The sequence below is a fragment of the Anastrepha obliqua genome, chromosome 4 (assembly GCF_027943255.1).
Source record: "Anastrepha obliqua isolate idAnaObli1 chromosome 4, idAnaObli1_1.0, whole genome shotgun sequence".
Lineage (NCBI taxonomy): Eukaryota > Metazoa > Arthropoda > Insecta > Diptera > Tephritidae > Anastrepha > Anastrepha obliqua.
Genome location: NC_072895.1, coordinates 51,551,544 through 51,570,606, shown reverse-complemented (window position 1 = coordinate 51,570,606; position 19,063 = coordinate 51,551,544). Strand labels below are relative to the sequence as shown.

The 19,063-nt window shown below is 33.2% G+C and overlaps 1 protein-coding gene across 1 annotated transcript in view; it reads right to left on the bottom strand.

Annotated features, from left to right (window-relative positions):
- Nucleotides 1-15,924, bottom strand: part of LOC129244893 (putative inorganic phosphate cotransporter) — a 49,404-nt gene extending 33,480 nt beyond the window's left edge. The window contains exon 1 of the mRNA XM_054882791.1: nt 15,238-15,924. Coding sequence (XP_054738766.1) covers nt 15,238-15,265 — 28 coding nt within the window. The 5' untranslated portion in view covers nt 15,266-15,924. The remainder of the gene's footprint in view (nt 1-15,237) is intronic.
- Between the last annotated feature and the right edge of the window lie 3,139 nt (nt 15,925-19,063).

The window sequence follows — 19,063 nt, the reverse complement described above, 5'->3', positions numbered from 1 at the left end:
AGATCAGATTTTTCTAATGCATATAAAAAAAGTTATTCACAAACTAGTTGCATTATTCTCTTCTTGCCTCCGATCCTGATAAGCAATTTAGTTTTATTTTAAGAATTTCATTTAAGGGGGTCTTCTACCGTCGCGCCTTAATCTCGGGCCTATTTTTGGGAATTAATTACAAAGCAAACACTTGAGATAATGAAATCAGATTTTTTTTATTTAATTTGCACAAGTTTGCACTATTTAAAAATATATTTTTCAAATCGAATTCTTTGGCCCTGTGTCCTTGAACCGTCCTCGAGGTTGCCCTTGTAAAAATGTCCTAGGCGACTTTGTGGCACGCGATCGACCATTTTACTTATCTGAAATCAAAAAAAAATTTTTTTTTATCATAAAGTGTAGCGTTGGCTATGTTTTCCCAGTGGCGATTTTAAATATTTTGAAATTTGTAAAAAATGCGTGATTTTAAAAAAAAAGTTTGAAAATTTCCTCTTTTTTTTACACTTTAGAGGCCCGCAAAATTAAACTAATCAAAAATTGAAAAAAGTGGTCTGGGAAAACATAGCGAGATGTTCACTGAATAACTGGAAAAAAGATGGAATGAATTCGACAAATATTTATAGTAGATGTGTGACCAGAAAGTTGAAAAAAGTCAACTTTCGGGAAAAGGCGTTTAAAGATAAAGAAACGCTCGAAAATGCCACGCGCATGCATGTATTCTCCCCGAAATGCTCATGAAGGAACATGTTTTTCATAAAACCCTCTTTATAGCATACTCTTAACATTAGTAGCTTTTAAAAAATCTAAAAAAAAAAAAATCGATTTTTTCAAACCGTGACGGTAGAAGACCCCCTTAAAGTACCAGTACAATACTCAGTTTTTTGAATAATTTATTACCTTTAAATTAAATAATTTTTTACACCAGAAATATATTTATGTACATATGAAAGTGCATGTATAAATGTATAAAATATTAAAAAAAATCTTTTCAGCATCAAATAATACAAAAATAAAAATTTATCCCACATAAATAAGTACATAAACTCATTGTCATCAAAGGCAATTGCCTTTTCACAATCGTTTTATATTTTTGGAACAAATAAGTTCACATAATAAATTTATTTCGCTGCCACTTGTAATGCAAATTTTGCAAAATTATAACTTATTTGCTGTTTTTCGCACACTTCACAGCCTGAGATCTCTCTCACAAATGTGTGTGTACATTCGTGCGTGTGTGTATGTGTTAGAAATAAAATACTAATCAGTGCTTATAAATACTTACGAATGTATGTATGTAAAAGTATTCGTATTTAAATGCAATTAAATATAAGCAGTAAGTAAATAACAATCCATATATTTATATATGCACGTGTGTATGTATGTGTGTTTTTGTGGTTTTGTATTCAACATATGCTTTTTATTTACATACATATGTGTATATATATACATATACATTTATATTATTTGTATGTGTGCATGTATGCATACAAATTTTTGATTACGGGTTGCCTCAAGTGACAAACGACTTGTCGACTTTTGAAAGAATTCGATAGAAGCCCTATCACCGAGTCCATTGTATGAACTTACCCAGAAGAAGAAATTGGAATCACTGAACTCATCTAAAATCGAAAAATTTCTTCGTATGCCAAAGTAAATACCAAAAATTTGATTGCTTTCGGGTTTTTTCTTGTAGATGAGACGACGCAGGTAAACGAAAATTGGCACGAGGAAATAATTTGAATAAAAAGCAGACAAGTACAGACAAAGAAGTAGCCTTTCTTAGAATTTATCACTTACCACTTTCAATGACCTTAAAGTGGTTACACACGACGCTTTCGTTTTTAAGCTCCTCAAAAGCAATTATTGTTAAAAAATCGGGATACGTGTTTAGAGACTACCAACCCATGTAGCCAAAGTGAAACTCGAAGAAATAGCAAGAGTTACTCACATTAAATATACAAGAATGAATGAGAATTATCCACTGCCAGAAAAAGCCAGAAACCTACCGGAAGACGCGCCGATTGACGAGCGTTCGCCCGCAATTACTTTTGTATTAGTAGCTGTGTACCGAGAAAGAATCAGAAACTATCAGGCATCCACTTTGAGATTGCTTTGCCTTGGACTATGTAGGAGAATTCAAATATTTCTGATACCCACCGCCAAGCAATATCTAACGGTAGTTCCAGGGAAAAAGGTAAACAGAGCTGAGGTGGTTTGTGAGTCGAAACGTGAGTGCCACACTTTGGCTTTCAATGCTTTGTGTTACCTCTAAAAAGGAAAAAAAATCTAAAAAAAAAACAATAAAAAAAACCAAAAAAAAAATTAAAAAACTCAATTGCAGGCTTCAAAACAGACAGCAATGCTCTTTAAGAGTAGCAAGCCTCTACTGGTAAAAAAATAACTAACTTCCAAGAATTTTTTTTATTATGGGCTCTAACTAGGATTTACTTTCAGAGGGGGTTTTTAAGGGGTTACATGGGTTTCGTCGAGTAAAAAAGGTCTATTTTCAATATTTCTGTTTTTCTATGTAAAAAATTATTTAATTAATTCAAACCTTTTCTGCCTTTTAGATACATATCTCAAGAATAATTTCTGAAATTTTCAAAAAAAATATATATATCAAAACTCCTCCATTGTGACGTCATTTCCGGTGGCCCCTCGAAAAAAAGGTGCATCCGCTTTGTCATCATAACTCCTGACAGGATCATCAAAAGTAAAAAAACAAAAATAAGTGTTTTAGTTAAGACTATAAGCTCGTGCTTGAACGAAGGGAAGAAAAGAAAGTAAAAATTGGAATTTTGGCAGACATTTTTCCAAAAAAATTAAAATTTCGGTCAAATTTCCTTGACATTTTTTTTTTTTAAATAGTTGTAATTGATCCTTCATCCAAGCACGAGTAAATTATATCTCGAACATCTGTGTAAAATTTCATCAAGATCGGTTGAGTAGTTTTCGAGAACATTTGACAACCGACTTTGAAAACACGGTTCCGACAAAAAACGCGTTTAAAGTTTTGAGTAACAATAAAAGTGGCTTGAAGCGCACACATTCCAAAGGCTGTATCTCCGAAACGATTATTCGGATAGACTTGAAAATTTAGGATAATATTTTTGAAATGTTGTAGAAATTAATAAGCCAAAAAAATCAATATTTTGAACCCACAAAGCCCCCCTTAATACACATTAAAGCATCAACGTTTTTTTCCTTATTATGCGACCAAATTGGTTTTTTTTTTAACTAACTGTGTTATTGAAATCGATCTGCTCCAAACCATAAAGTAATTTGTACGACCAGTGTGAAAAAGTGCTGCCAAGAACGGCGGTTTTAAAGTTCTACAAGCACTTCTGAGCTGCTCCTAGATGGTACAGCAAAATTACAAATATTTAGACAAAATTTCAGTTTTTATACATAAATGTATATATTTATTTTAAATTTCATTTATGGTTTAAGCCAAGAAAATATAGAGATTTCTAATATCCTTTAGAAGTGTTAACGCTCAAAGGCTTTCTCCGTTAAGGTGTAAATGCATTTAAAACAAGTACTGCTTTCTAATTGCCGATATAAAATAAGTTTATGCATACAACGTGTGCACATATGTACATACATATATATGTATGTACAACTGCATGTAGATAAAAACTCTGTTCAGTACTTTTAGGACTCTTCTATTCGACATTTCCCCGCTCGGCTCTCTATGCTCGATTAACTTGCCGTAAAATTTGCAAGCGAAAGAAACAACAAAGTTATCCAGTAAGATTCGCCGCTAGCGAGTATGGCTATAGCTCTTTAGACCGCACTGCCTTACCAGCACATATAATTTAAGGCAGCTCTCTCCCCGCGTTGCCGACAAATGTTCATTTGCTTCATCTATTCACCACTTGCTAGGTCTTGGCGAAAAAAGAGGCCTTTTGACATTGTGGTGCACTTAACTGTCTTAATCAAAAATTTACGCTGCACTGCTCATCAATGAATAACATTTTCAGCCATTGTGGTGTCTTCCCGGAATACTAACTATTCATAAATCGTTGGGATTTGTCAAACGCAAAAGAATACTTCCAAAATAATACCTAGCATTTGTCGGCTTGATTGGATCATTTGCATTTGGAAAAGAATCAAAACGAATTCAATGATAAAATAAATGTATGCACATTTATGCTGCTCTTATACTAATCCACTTTTGTATTTACACTCTTCCATATGTATGTATAAATGTGAATGTGCTTATAGAAGGCCGAAAAACATATGTTATGGGTGCTGGACTTTTACTGAAACCATGCACACACACATAAATACACTCATAAGCACATGATATGTGCACGTGCTGGCGCCATAGAATGATATTGCCTAGTTGATTATTGTGATCGGCTAGTACCAGCGAGTAAACAACAATCGATTGACAAAGCAGCAGGAGAGCACAAGAGCAGAAGAGTGGGAGAGTAGGAGAGTAATAGCCGAAAAACCCAAGCAAAAACCGACAAGGCGATAAGGCGAATTGTCAAATAGTCGCGTACACAAGTTTTATTGGACTTTGAGCAGCTGCCCACACACAATCATATGAGCAAATATGTGTACGCATGTGTGATTATGTGCAGCCGCTAAATGAGTCGTTGACTGTTGTTGCTGCATCATTTGTGCAAGTAGAGAGAAAGTGATTGAGGGGACGCATTTAAAAGTCATTGAGCAAAAATGAGCAAATAATTTGAAAAATGAACATTAGAAGGATAATAGGTATGTATATGTACTTAGAAGGCAACGCAAGTGCACGTATAAAATAACCGTTTGGGCCGGTAAATGTACAATGCAATAAGTAATTAGGTGCAGAAATATGATGCTAATTATGCATAATTGTCGTGTACAATTTGCATTTCAATTATTGGAAACGTATGTGGGAGATGAACAAAATTTGAATTTTTATCAATGGAAAAAAGTACAGTCATTCACATTCGTTATATTAGTATTACTCACACTCAAGCATGTGTACATACATATGTATATTAATTTTGTACAGCTTTCATACACAACTGTGACATTTTTCTTAATCAAAAATATATTATTATTAAATACAAACGCCGCCGGGTTCTAGAATGATGCCACATGAAAAACGTTTACCTGGCAAAATTTTTTTAATTTTTTTCGTGGTTAGGAATCAACTTTTTCCAACTTCTTTTACCTGGTGTTTTTATTTACGCCTTTTGTGGAAGTGAACCGTACTTTTGAAAGAACCACTCAGTGAAAATACAATATTTTAACTTGAATTTCTGATAGGCTAAATCATCTTCCGACGCCACGAGGCTACAGATCATATGGCACTCATTTGATTCTGGTTTCACATACCTCAGCTGTGGTAGTGATACTTTTCTGTGACTTCTACTTTTTTAATTGTAGAATTGTAATTAGAGTGGTAGCCTCAACTTTAATTTTTTCGATGTACAAAAGTGCCATTATTTCGAACATGGCTGTATGCACATATACCAACATACATATATATTCATATTTAGTGAGAATATTTAAATCAAATACGTCTGAAATGCACTGCGGGGTGTAAAGCGATGCAAGCTAATTATAAAATATTAGTGTACAATAGCTTTGAACAGCTTATTTGCATTCCAAATATATTATAAGTGGACTTAAACACATGTGTACTTTGTTTTTCAATAAATATTGCACACTAAATAAAATTGAGTTACGTAAAATATTTAACTAGTGCTGGAATCAAATAAAATAACGCGAACTGCATGTGAATGTGTTGTAGAAATTATGAGAGTGAGAGTCTGGGACTCTTTGAGTAGAGCGTCCTTACGGGTGCTAAGAACACACGACTTTGCAACCTAATTACAGAAAGTAAAATGAGCAGCGAAATACAGCGATGGATAAGAAATTCAGGGGGGAAAGGAGGAGAAGAGGAACCAGATATGTGGGAAAAACGAAGAAGGGGCTTGAAGGAGGGGATGACGACCAATGGTGTCTATTTACGTTCGTATTAGTTGCTTCAAGCAACTGATGAATTTCATCAGCTGCGTAATGCTTAATGCCCGCAACATCCGTAGCAGTAGCGAAAAAGTGAGAGCCCAGATGTCTAAATCCTTGCCCGACGAGAGCAGGATAGCTGAGCAGAAGGTGTTGTGGTGCTTCCACCTCGTCCTTCAGATAGTTTCTGCAGAAAGGACTTGAAGTAATCTCAAGGCTTACCGCATGGATACCTAATGGGCAGTGTCTACAAAATATCATTGATCTTTCACAAGTTTTTGTTTTTGCTGACAGTGTCATGCCTATTCTTCCAGACAAAATACGTTGGAAAATTTGAGCTTCCGATTTCTTTTAATAGACATAAAGTAGTTCATTATCAATAGATTTTTTATTCTAAAACTAATTTATAAAACTCAAACAATGAAAAATTTGCTAAGAGTAAGAATATACTAAATTACAAAAAAAAAAACAAAAAAAAAACATGACACGCAATTCTTCATTTCTCACAGCTTCAAAAAAAATAAAAACATATGTAAAATGGTGTCTCCGGTTTGCTGGATCTCATTACTTAAGACTTAATGTTTATCTTATATTAAATATTTTGTTTTTATTTAATATATGGAAAATAACAACAAATTATTATTTAAAAAAAAGGGACACTAGCAGCCAGGGCTTACGGCTCATCTTATATTAAATAAATCCAAAATAATTCCATAGAGTAGCTGAACACTTCCACAAACAAAATTTTTGAGTATATTTTTTTCGATTCCAATCGTATTTCAAATCTCTCTCATTTCTCACCTAAAAAGCCGAAACAAACCTATACTTTAAAGTACTCTTTAAATTAGAAACATTATCCCACTTAATACATTTTTATATACGCCATTGCACTTCGATCACTTTTACTAAATAAGGAAGCTTATTGACAGCAGTTTTTGTTGTGTTGTAATTAAGTATGTCATATGTATATGTATGTATTATATTTTATTTGCTAAATTTACTTAGCTTAGCTAATTAGAGATAACTTTCAACATTTTTAGTCACTCTCACTAAATACTCTTATGAGCAGACATACATACATACATACGAGTACACTCATCGTTTGTTAAAAATGCGCACGAGTAGTACATGTACGTAAGTATATGTAAGCTGAAGTACCGATGTAATGTTATTTCATACAAGTACTCGGTAGTTAGGAGTAGTGAGTATAGGGGAAAGTGCACAAACGTACTATATATTGATGTCTAGAAAAAATAGGGAAGTTATTCAATTGTTTGCCGCGCAAGAGTTAAACAAAAAATCCGTGTGTTCTTTTAACCTCTGTTACTCAGAATGCGAAGAATAGGCGAATGCATTAAATACACTCCAGTACTTGACAGTGCTAGATAAACGTTTTTCAATATTGTGATATGGTATTTATATAAATATACCAAATTGACGGAAGGAAGCTTTCACAGAACTATAGGCAATCAGCTTGTGCTAAGATTTATTTTCAAGTAATATTCTACTAGAATTGCAGAAATATCAACAAAGAAAATGAGTAGAAAACTATCGAGTTGCTATTTTACAAAGCAGAAAAGTATAACCGAATTCTTTTTTATTTTATTATATAAAAAAAGGCAAAGGTTCAAAAATTCTAACCATAGCCTTCATAGGTTCTACGCTTGACGCTTGCGCTTCTTATCTGAATCTTAAACTTTTCACCATATTCGCAATTATTTTTTCCTGAATTTTTTGTACAAGTGTAGTTTATTTTATAACAAACAGTTTATTAATCAAAGTTTCAAACTTTATAAACAATTTAGCAAATGTAAAAAAAAAAATTCTCATCAAAATTTTCAACTTCTTTTATCAGAATTTCTAGAAAACTTCTGTGTATACAATATAATAGACGCGTACACCATTTTGGGTATTTGGCCGAGCTCCTCCTCCTATTTGTGGTGTGCGTTTTGATGTTGTTCCACAAATCGAGGGACCTACACTTTCAAGCAAAATTCGAATGGCAGATATTTTTTATGAGGAGCTTTTTCATGGCAGAAATTCACTCGGAGGTTTGCCATTGCCTGCCGAGGGCCGACCGCTATTTATTAGAAAAAACTTTTTCTTAATTTTGGTGTTTCACCGAGATTCGCACCTATGCACTCTCTTGATTTTTAATGGCAGTCACGCACCAACCCATTCGGCTATGGATTTATGGCCAATTAAATTTTAGTACCAAGTAAAAATTTGAATTCATGTTTTTTTCCATATAAGGTAGTAGCCCAGTGTGACGGGTTGAAAAAATCGAATTTCTGTTTTTTACATTTTTCGGAAGAAAAACATCTTAAAAATATACTATAAAAATTTCAGACAGAAATTTTATTAATTTTTAAAGTTATAGCTAAAATAAGAGAGCGCGCCGTAGTGTGTATGAAAGCGAATTCGACTTACATAGAAAAAATATAAGATTTTAAACGAGTTTTTTTAAAAACCATGTTTTCGAAATTTCGGGGAATCTCTGACTTAAAACTAATAGGACTATGAATAAGTTCGTGCGGTTTTACAACAGATGGCGTAACTTGATTATTATTCCATCGATCCACATTTCCAAACATTCATTGGAGAGCTACTGTCGTAAGGCACAAACGTCAGTATAAGTTTTTTATTTGAAGCGTAAACAACAATATTTTTACCACACTTGAAAATGTCGAATTTCGTGCCAAATAATGTGTTTTTGCGGGGAATTCTTTAATATGAAGAAAAAAGCAGCCGAAAGTCATCGTATCTTGGTGGAAGTTTATGGTGAGCATGCTCTAGCTGAGCGAACGTGCCAGAAGTGGTTTGCACGCTTTAAAAGTGGTGATTTTGGCTTGGAAGACGAAGAACGGGAGGGTGCGCCGCCAAAGTTCATGGATACCGAATTGGAGGAATTGCTCGATCAAGATCCGGCTCAAACGCAAGAAGAGGTTGCAAAAACTTTGGGAGTTGATCAATCAACCATTTCCAAACGTTTAAAAGCCATGGGAATGATCCGAAAGGTAGGCCATTGGGTGCCGTATGAATTGAAGCCAAGAGACGTTGAACGCCGTTTTATGGCATGCAAACAACTGCTTCAACGGCACAAAAGAAAGGGTTTTTTGCATCGAATTGTGACTGGCGATGAAAAGTGGGTCCATTACGACAATCCAAAACGTCGGGCAACGTATGGATACCCTGGCCATGCTTCAACATCGACGTCGGCGCAGAATATTCATGGCCTGAAGGTTATGCTGTGTATCTGGTGGGACCAGCTGGGTGTTGTGTATTATGAGCTACTGAAACCGAATGAAACGATTACGGGGGATGTCTACCGACGACAATTGATGCGTTTGAGCCGAGCACTGCGAGAAAAACGGCCGCAATACGCCGATAGACACGACAAAGTTATTTTGCAACATGACAATGCTCGGCCACATGTTGCACAAGTGTTCAAAACATACTTAGAAACGCTCAAATGGGATGTCCTACCCCACCCGCCGTATAGTCCAGACCTTGCGCCATCCGATTACTATCTCTTCCGATCGATGCAACATGGCCTGGCTGACCAGCACTTCCGTAATTACGATGAAGTCAAAAAATGGATCGATTCGTGGATTGCGGCAAAACCGACCGAATTTTTCACAAAGGGAATCCGTGAATTGCCAGAAAGATGGGAAAAAGTAGTAGTAAGCGATGGACAATACTTTGAATATTAAATTTGTAACCATTTTACGTCAATAAAGTTTCAAATTTCGAAAAAAACCGCACGAACTTATTCATAGTCCACCGATTTGGCTAAAAATTTAACCCGTTATTCTAGACACACATATCTAGATTCCGGACTTTTAAAACATTTAATTTTTTAATAATAAACTATTTAGTTTAAACAATTTATGAAGAAAAAATAGATTGTGAAAACTTTTTTTCACAACTCCGCCATTTTGTTTTTGTTTTTTATTTTTATGTATATTTTAGGTTCGAGGCCTAAAATAAAGCCTACAGAATAATAGTCTCTTTGAATTTTTTATTTCAGATGACTTTGGAAGGCTGTGTGGACTCCACTTTGACGTCAAAAATTTTAAACAAATTAATATAAAATTAACTTAAAATTTTTTTTATATACTTCAAACCACCAATAAAAACATGTAGAAACTTTAAAACGATCGCATTTTATTTTCTTTTTAAAAAAGATTCATGGAAAAACGTCGAAATTTCGGTCCTTACACCGGATTACTACCATAAAAGAGCTCCAAGCGTATACTGGAAGATTTCAGCATATACTCGTACGCGTTGGTTTATTTATTCGATAACCTATGGTAAAGCCTTATGGCGACCAGCAACTAGTGGTAGTCGTGTTAAGCAGAGGTTGTTCTACAATACCTAAGCAGCAGTGACATTTCGAAAAATTACACTGCCTCAGATTTTTCTCGTAATGTATGAGTAGACATTTGCTCTCAATGCTTCACATGATTCTTAGTCCAGTAAGACCGCAAATTTTAGCACCTTCTCATTTATTTATTCGCACTCTCTGTGATGTCACTTTCGAAGTCACTAAATTTTGCAGCTTGAAAACCATTTGAAATGTTTTGCTTTATTAACAGAACTGTCACCGTTATTTTTCAAAATCATTCAAAGAAAAAAAAAGATGGCATTTACTTGGCTCAAGTATCTAAATTTTTATAGAAATAGTATGCATTTCTTAAAGTAATAATGGCAAATTGTTCGCAGAAATATAAACTTTACTATGTGACATTTGTGACCTGTTACTGTTGACAAATAATTATTTGTAAAATTTCTATTTTTGTGTCCAGCAAACATAGGTATGTATATCTATATTCGGTTACGCGGTTTAATTATTACAGCTGTGAAATTTCTACAAAACATTTCTGTTTTGTTCTACTACTTCGAATGTTTCATTTTGCTTCCGGCAGCAATTACGAGTGCAGAAACAAATGTACAAAAACAAGAGAGATAGCGTGCATACTCATACTACTAAACTCATATGAGAATGTACATACACACGAAGAATCGTTCGATTTGTCGCCAATATATGGTTTTAATCATTCTTAATATAATATTTTTACTTTTCATTAACTTTTTTTTATACTAGCGTGCACTTACGCTAGGGTATTATAATTTTGTGCGAAATTGATGTAGAATGTCTCGCGTCACTCTCTATGGAGTGTAGAGCGACATATTTAGGTTAAACAGCGCATAGTGATCTGTGGAACGAATTAATGGAGTAAAAATGGTTATTCTCACTAACGAGTCTCTTTGGGTCTCTTTTTGTGTTGAAAATGAGAAAATTTTCACATGAAACGGTAATTTTCAAAAATTCAAAAGCCGATATTTGAAGAACTAGAAGTTCTATTGTTCTATAAAAATAATTTGCTTAAAACTGGCAAAAGGAATGATATGAAAGAATAAAACAAAACTCAATTTGAAAAATTTTACACAATTTTGTTAAATGGGCGTGCCACCGCACACTACAAAACAAACAAAAAAACCTTTTTAAACTCTGCAAAAATAGTTAGTATATTGTTTTGTTCTAACCAAGTGAAATTTTAGGAGAGCTTTGAAATTAACCGGTGCTGATTGCACGTCAATTCCGCAGAATTCTTTACTACAAGTGTTGGTTAAAACGATACAACCTGAATTATTATTTAGCCAAGCCCTATCACCTCAGCCGTATTTAGGAAATTTTCAAAAATATGTTTTGCTATTGCAATAACAACAAACTATCGTAGAAAACAAACAGAAAATTTTACTATTATCCCTCTAGCGGTCTCTGCAACGAATAATTCGAATAAAAATTGGCAAGCCTGCTACTCAGAAGTTACAGAGTAAATTAGTGGCTAAAATTGAGGAATTCTGTCACTAGTCACAAGCATTTGCCAAGTAATGCTAATTTGGAAAATTTTAAAGGAGCGATATCTCAGTAAATAAAGAAAAGAATTTGCTAAAATTCGGGATGAGAAATGATGTGAAAGGAAAATTATGTATGATTAAGGGGATCCGGTGGTCTAGCAATTTCAGAAAATCGATTTTTTATTTTTTCGATATTTCGAAAGTATAGTATCTTAAGTATTATATGTATTTTGTTTTTTTCCTTGTTCACTGCTCTCGGGAGCATAGGGCCTCGACAAGACTTGTCTTACGTTGGTTTCGTTAATCTATTTGATTTCTGACAGGGTAGGTGATTAGCCTGCCGCTATAACTTATAACTTAATCTTAAGTATATAATATCTTAAGTATCTGAAGAATAAAGTGTGAAATTTTCATGTGGAAAATCCCAATATTATAGTTTCTACAGCCCATTAACTAAGTAGAGAGTGATCCGCGCGCTCCTGTACCTCAAACTTTAAACTCATTTATCTCGAAACGACTTTTTTCGACCAGGTGTTGTCAAAAAAATAAGACTATTCAACCGAAACGTCTGACATATTAGTAGGTCCTCCACAATATCAATGGCTATCGCCCGTACTAGAATCATAAAAAAAAATTAAAAAACTGAAAAAGCAACCAATTTTTAGAGGGCCAAATTGAAAACCACCCATTTTTGTAAATTTTTTTTTTATTCTAGTACGGAACATAGCTACAGTCATACTGATTTTTATTTTTTTTGGTGTTTTGGCTTTCAGATAAATAGAAGAGCCAAAATGGGCAACACCGTCCAGGTCCAATTTCGGGAAGGTCAAGCTCATCGCTATTTTTAAAATTATTAAAATTTAAAAACATTTTTTTTTGTTCATTTTCATTAAAAAAAAAATTCATAAGAAAAAATTTATTTAAAAAAAACAAAATTTTTTTTCCATTTTTTTATGTAAAAAATGTTAAATAAAAAGCCGAAAAAATTTAAATATCGTTTTTCATTTTTTATTGTAAAAAAAATCATGCAAATACCCTAAATTTTCGAGCTCTAGACCACCAGGAACCGTTAAGATAGATTTTTGGAAAAATGTGCACTACACCGCCTACATTGATGTATCTAAAAAGTTCCTTTATAAAAATTCATCTTTACAGTGAATGATTTATTACGATTGCCACATTTTTTTAGTTCATACTTCAGTGTTGCGAGTAAAAGTAGCGAATTATCGGAATATAGGTGTGACATAGATATTTCAGTGTAATGGAAAATTGCAGAGAACTTTCGAAAAAGATGAGTGGCATCGCTTACTTTTAAATATAGTATAAAAGTAACCCAAAAAGAAAAACAATTTCTGAAATGATTAGATTCCAAGCACAAATTGCATTCGTTTGCTTCTTAGCAAATAGCCCAATAAAAAGCAATGCGTTGAAAGGTAATTATAATTATGAAATTTATATATTTATGGCCCTTGAAAACATGCGCCGGGTATATAAAGTTCAATTTTTCATCCAACTCAGACACTTCTTGTTTGTACATTATTTTCATTGTTCTCGCTGCTGTACAGAGAGTGTTGTGTCAGTATGTGTGTGTGTGTGTATATATTATAAATGCTATGTTGTTTCCTAGTAACTACTTTTTGTTTTCATAGAAAAATGTATATTTACTTTTCGTACATGAGTTTGCAAGTTTTTTTCAACACATTCAAACTATAGTAGTAAAAGTTTCTAATTAAAAAAAAAAAAATTTTATCAATATCATTTCATCCATTTTCGTCTATCATATTTTATTTACTATATACACATATTAATATTTTCCTTATAAATTTCGCCACATCATGATTACAAATTTAGATTTTTAGAACTACTTGTACTCAGTGCTCTTTATCAGCTTTTTCAAGTTTGATGATTCCAAATTGACTCAGAGAATTTGAATAATAAAAATATTGAAAAGCGTTTATATGATTCTGTTGAGAAATCACGATACCGCTTTAGTATATGTAGAAAAAGAGAAAAAGTTATATTCTGGTGGGAGCAAATTTTTTTAAAACGGGTAAAATTTTTTAATATTTGGTTCCAGTTAGAAGTCTTCAGATTACATGTAAAAAGTTTTATGAGTCAATTTCCGATATTAATATGATTGACAAGGATTCATAATGAAATCCCACTAGTAAATTTTTTGAACATTTCAATTCCCCAATTTCCGTTTTACGTGTTAATTTGACCTTTGTTTAAGAAAAGTCTGAGAAATCCTCCTAAATAAAACATTTGAGGACTAAATTGTACTACAACGTTTAGTTCAATTCGATTTAAATTATTTGCATGGCAAAGTTTTTGTAAAATATTCTCTTAAAAATTAAAATTAAGTAAGAGAAATGGTTGTGGAGTGAACTAAATTTCAAATTAATTTGAAAAATTTAAGATGGATGGAAGCGGATAGTAATTTTTGTAGATTTAGTCAAACAAAAAAGATTTGATCTGATCATATTATTCTTTTTTTTTAGTTTTTATTAAGTTGAAAAGCTTTCCGTTTAAAATTTAAGTATCGTGCAATTCACAGAATTTTCTTACAAAAATTTTAATTCTACAGCAAATTTATTTATATTATCACACTGATCATATTATATGGTATACTTCATATCAAATATATAATTTACCAGATATACGAGAAAAATATGGAATATTAACATTTTTGTGATTTTTTTTTATTCCATAGAAGTTGGAATTTTTACTGATTTTCAAGATCACTTTTTGTATGCAATTAATTTTGCGTAATTCCAACAAATATTCACCATTTAGGCGAATTAAAATTTTTTATTAAAATAACAATTTTTACTAAAATAAAAAAAATTTTACTCCAAAATAATTTACTAAAGTTAAATTTTTTTACTTATTTCAAAGTGAATTTTCTGTACTCTGCCGAGGTTTGAATGTTTATAGATGTCAAAAAGTATTTTTTCTTAAATAAAAAAGTTTAACTAAATTTTAAATTCTTTTCAAATTCAAAACGAATTTTTCATTTAAGCGAATTTAAAATTTTTACTTATTTCAAATATAACTTTTTCAATTCCATCGATACATATTTTTTAGATTATTTGAATTTAACAGTGGCTCTCGGTGCGCTTCTATCACACGAATATACAATTGTGTGGAAAATAATTTAATCAAGAAATCTTCTTTTGATAAGAATCTGTTTTCATATGTATTTTAAATATATATACATATATACAATTAAATATTTGTGCATTTTTTCTTCACGCACTTTTATCGGCCTCACACATTTATTTACATAACTGCATACATATTTTAGGAAACTCACATTTTACGTTAAAAATATGCCAACAAAAATTCTAAATCTTTTAATCCGTTTCTTAAAAATTTAAATAGACAGCTTTGCCTTTCACATCTCTTTCTTACCTTTTTCAAAACGCCTATTTTTCACCATTTTTCCTGTTGAAGCTGTGGTTTCTGCTGTTATCCTTTTGCTTGTTTTTGTTGCTGTAGTTGCGCTGCAATTATTGCATACGCAATGTCACTGAAGCAGTTCTATTTTTGTGTCACAGATATATAATTATATACAGATATGTATATACAAAGCAATACAGTGAAACGTATTTCTTTTTCCTTACACACAAAACTTTCAACTTTTATTCAATTCAATAGCACACGCGCACGTTTGTCTCCGCTTTTTGGGTTAGACTGAGCAGCAAAACGTGTGGAAAGCCGAAAGCTAAAAATCAACAGGCGCTGATGACGTAAATCGACAACCAATTTGACTTTGAAAGGACTGCTTGCAATTGCTGACTTTTGAATATATTGCTTGCACTCGATGGTTATCACACTCGCTTATGGTTATTTTATAATAAAATTATGAAACCATAAATCACCCTTTTTTAATTGAATCTTAATTTTTACTCCAAAAATAAAATGAACCCGTTTTTGCGTGCGTTTTACTTTTTAGAAAATTTTCTTGCGTGAATTTGTATTTTTGTAGATGCGCGCGATGTGTCTTTATTTACATATGTATGTATTTATGTGTGCCGTTTTAATGCGTGAAAAATATTGAAACGAGAAATTTTCACGCGTTCTCGTATGAGAAGCGTTCTAAAGTCAACTGCTTGAAGTGAACGTGTTGGCAATGCTTTTATATAAATAAAATTGATCGTATCACAAACGGCGAGCGGGGGTATATTTGTGTTCGTACACATGCATAAGTGCATATATAAACATACACAATTAAGAGTGGCAGCAGCGACTATGCAAATACAAGTAATAAAAGTAGCAGCATATATCGGCACCTCTTAGCGAAAACCAACGCACACACGTGCACTTAGTGTAGGTGACATGAACGAGCGGCTGATTACGCTGATGCAGATACTAGTTTTACTCCCAAAGACAACCAAACAAAAGCAAGAGCAACGGTCAGTTGTGGAGCGGAGTAAACAAACGCGCACACACACGCAAACACGCGCTGCAAGTGGGCACTTCAAATAAGAGCAAAAAGTGTGTTAGGCAAACCGTTTGTGTAACGATTATCGTTGACTTTTAGTTGTTTGTGTATATATGTAAGTGTGTGCGTGTGTATTGAGTACTCACTGCGTGAAGTTCTTTCCGATCTATACATGTTGCTGCATCGCCGCTAGCAAACTCATACACTCGAGTTAATTTTCATAAGCGCTCTGTGACATTCTCGAATCGGTTTAACTGCATCGAGGCGTGAGAGTAAGCGGAAATTCCAATTTTTTTATTGACTTCTGTTGCAGGCGCACTTGTTGCTATGTTTTTTCTTCTTCATCATCTTCCTTATTCTGCCTGGAATCACACACACTTTCCCTCTCTCTCTCTCTCTCTCTCTCTTTCTCTCGCGTACACTAGAAAACTGCCGCTTTTTCTACGAATTGGCACATTTCCAAAAAGCACGGTTATCAATGCTTATGCTATTCAAACTTATATATGTTCTAAATATGTATGTATGCACATATGCATAAATAGAATTCAATAGACTCCGTGCTAGGCCGGCCTCCTGAAGATATACCAGCCATTTTATCACACAACACAGCCTTATCAACAACTCGCTTGTAACAGACCGCGGTGGCTTAGGAATTTCGATTAAAAAAGAGAATAGTAACAAAACAAGTACTGATAAATATAATACGTTAAAATGAATTAGGGTGTAGTGGTAATTCTACTCTTACATGCAGTTGTGTGAAGTGTTGGCAAAAGCAGTTGCTTGAAGTGTAGAGGGAGCAGAAAATAGAGTAGTGGTTGGTTTATCGGTGAGATTTATTGCGACAAAGTGGGAGATGCATAGTTAAAGTACTTTGATGGGTGTTGAGAGCGAGACGCCCACTTGCGGTCACTCATATCTCATTTATATCTCTACGCTGGCTGTCTTGCTCTGAGTAGTTGATGTCGCGCAACTGTGTGCGTGCATGTGTCGCTGAGTAGAGCAGTGCGCTGCTACAAGCTGCTCGAAATATACTAGTATCAGCAATTGATATTTTGCTAGTTGTTGTTGCACAGTTCTCTTTTTATTGTTTTCGGTTCAGAAGCGATTTGTATTATCAGTTGGAGACGGCAACTGCAGTGCTATGACATTTTTGTTGTCATAGCTGATTTGGGTTTGTTAGTTGAAATTGTTTTTTTATTTTATTTTATATACGGCTGTTTTTTGTAAAAATTGTATGCCAAAATTTTTACTGCTGTCATCATTCTTTCTACATATTCCCTTGGGAGGTTTGGTCAATAAATGAAGTCCAGTTTTAAAAATTAATTTATCTTTCTTAAAATATTCCCTATTTTATATCCTTAATAGTGGCGTACTCTAAATAATAAGGTGGGAGAATTTTGAATTTTAGTGGATCACTTTTTCTGATCGAAATTATAAATGCGTTTTTTCTCGAAAAGACATTTTCTAAATCGGCTTGGCTCAAAACTCGAGCTGACTTGAAACTTTAGCTACATTATTGCAATTACATTCGTCATGGGAGCAGTTAGGTGTTTTTGTCTTATTCGAATTTTCTCCGACGCTAAATTGGCTTAACCGCTATCAGCTCTACACCTCGACCCTAATTAACATTCTGAGATTTTTTAAGGCGATTCTATTTTATAAATTATATATTAGATTAGTCAGCTTCCCTAAAAAACAAGTGCGTAACAACATCACCAATATCGAAACAAAGGGGGAAAAGTGAAGCAAATTCTGTTCACTGGGAAAATACACCCACATGTATACATGCCTTAAGTTTTCTTAATAAACATACGCACCATTTGAAAGGTCAAAGATTCTTCTTTCATAGACCGGCACGAAATCGATTATTAATCAGTTTCAGATTTATAAGTGCACAAGTTGCGAAAACCGGGTTTTTAATGGTGAGTGAAGATTTTGCGGAGTATGACAAATATTATATCATATTTCGATTCTCGTTTTACTCGAAAAGGCATAAAAGAAAAATAGCATCCCTTCCCAGGTATTATATTTTTAAATGTCAAACCGTGCCTAATATATTTTATTAGAAGTTTGGCCGAGCTCTACCTCCACTTTGTATGTGCGTCATGATTTGCCGGCTCCGAACGGTGAATGGTTTTTTAAACTTTTAAAAGAACTTTTTTTTTCATCATTTGGTGTTTTGAATTTGGAATATGAATATGAACTGAAACGAAATGTAAATAAAATATTTAGAAATATCTCAACTCCAGCGTCATGCCACTTTTTGACACAATTGTGGGACAGAATTGGTTTTTTTTTTTTGCACTTACTACTATGAAGTTCTATACTAAATTCCTTATAAATTCTCATCAAAAAGTTAGTTTAAAATTGGCTGCAAAATTTTAGCAAAAGAGTCAATTGGAGTAGATGAGTAAAATTTCTATGTAAGTTTTGCTCGTCCATCGCTAATTTATATTATATCAGCTTAAAGTGCTAATGAACCAAACATTTATTTTGGCAATTACAAATTTAAAAATACAGCTCGTATAAAACATATAGCTCCTCAATGTTTTTACCAGCTTTGGCTATTTATTAATTTTTTAATTTTAACTATGATTTTTTTTAAACACAGTTTATTATATAATAAATTCCATAGTTATCCGATTTTCGAACTTAATAAAATACACAAAACAGTAACATGGTTTAATGCTTGGGGTGTACAAATCAATAGTGGCAAAATAATTCATGTGGTTTATTCTAACAAGAAAGTAGGACACAATAATCTCACAATAAACAATTCACAAATCCCGATAG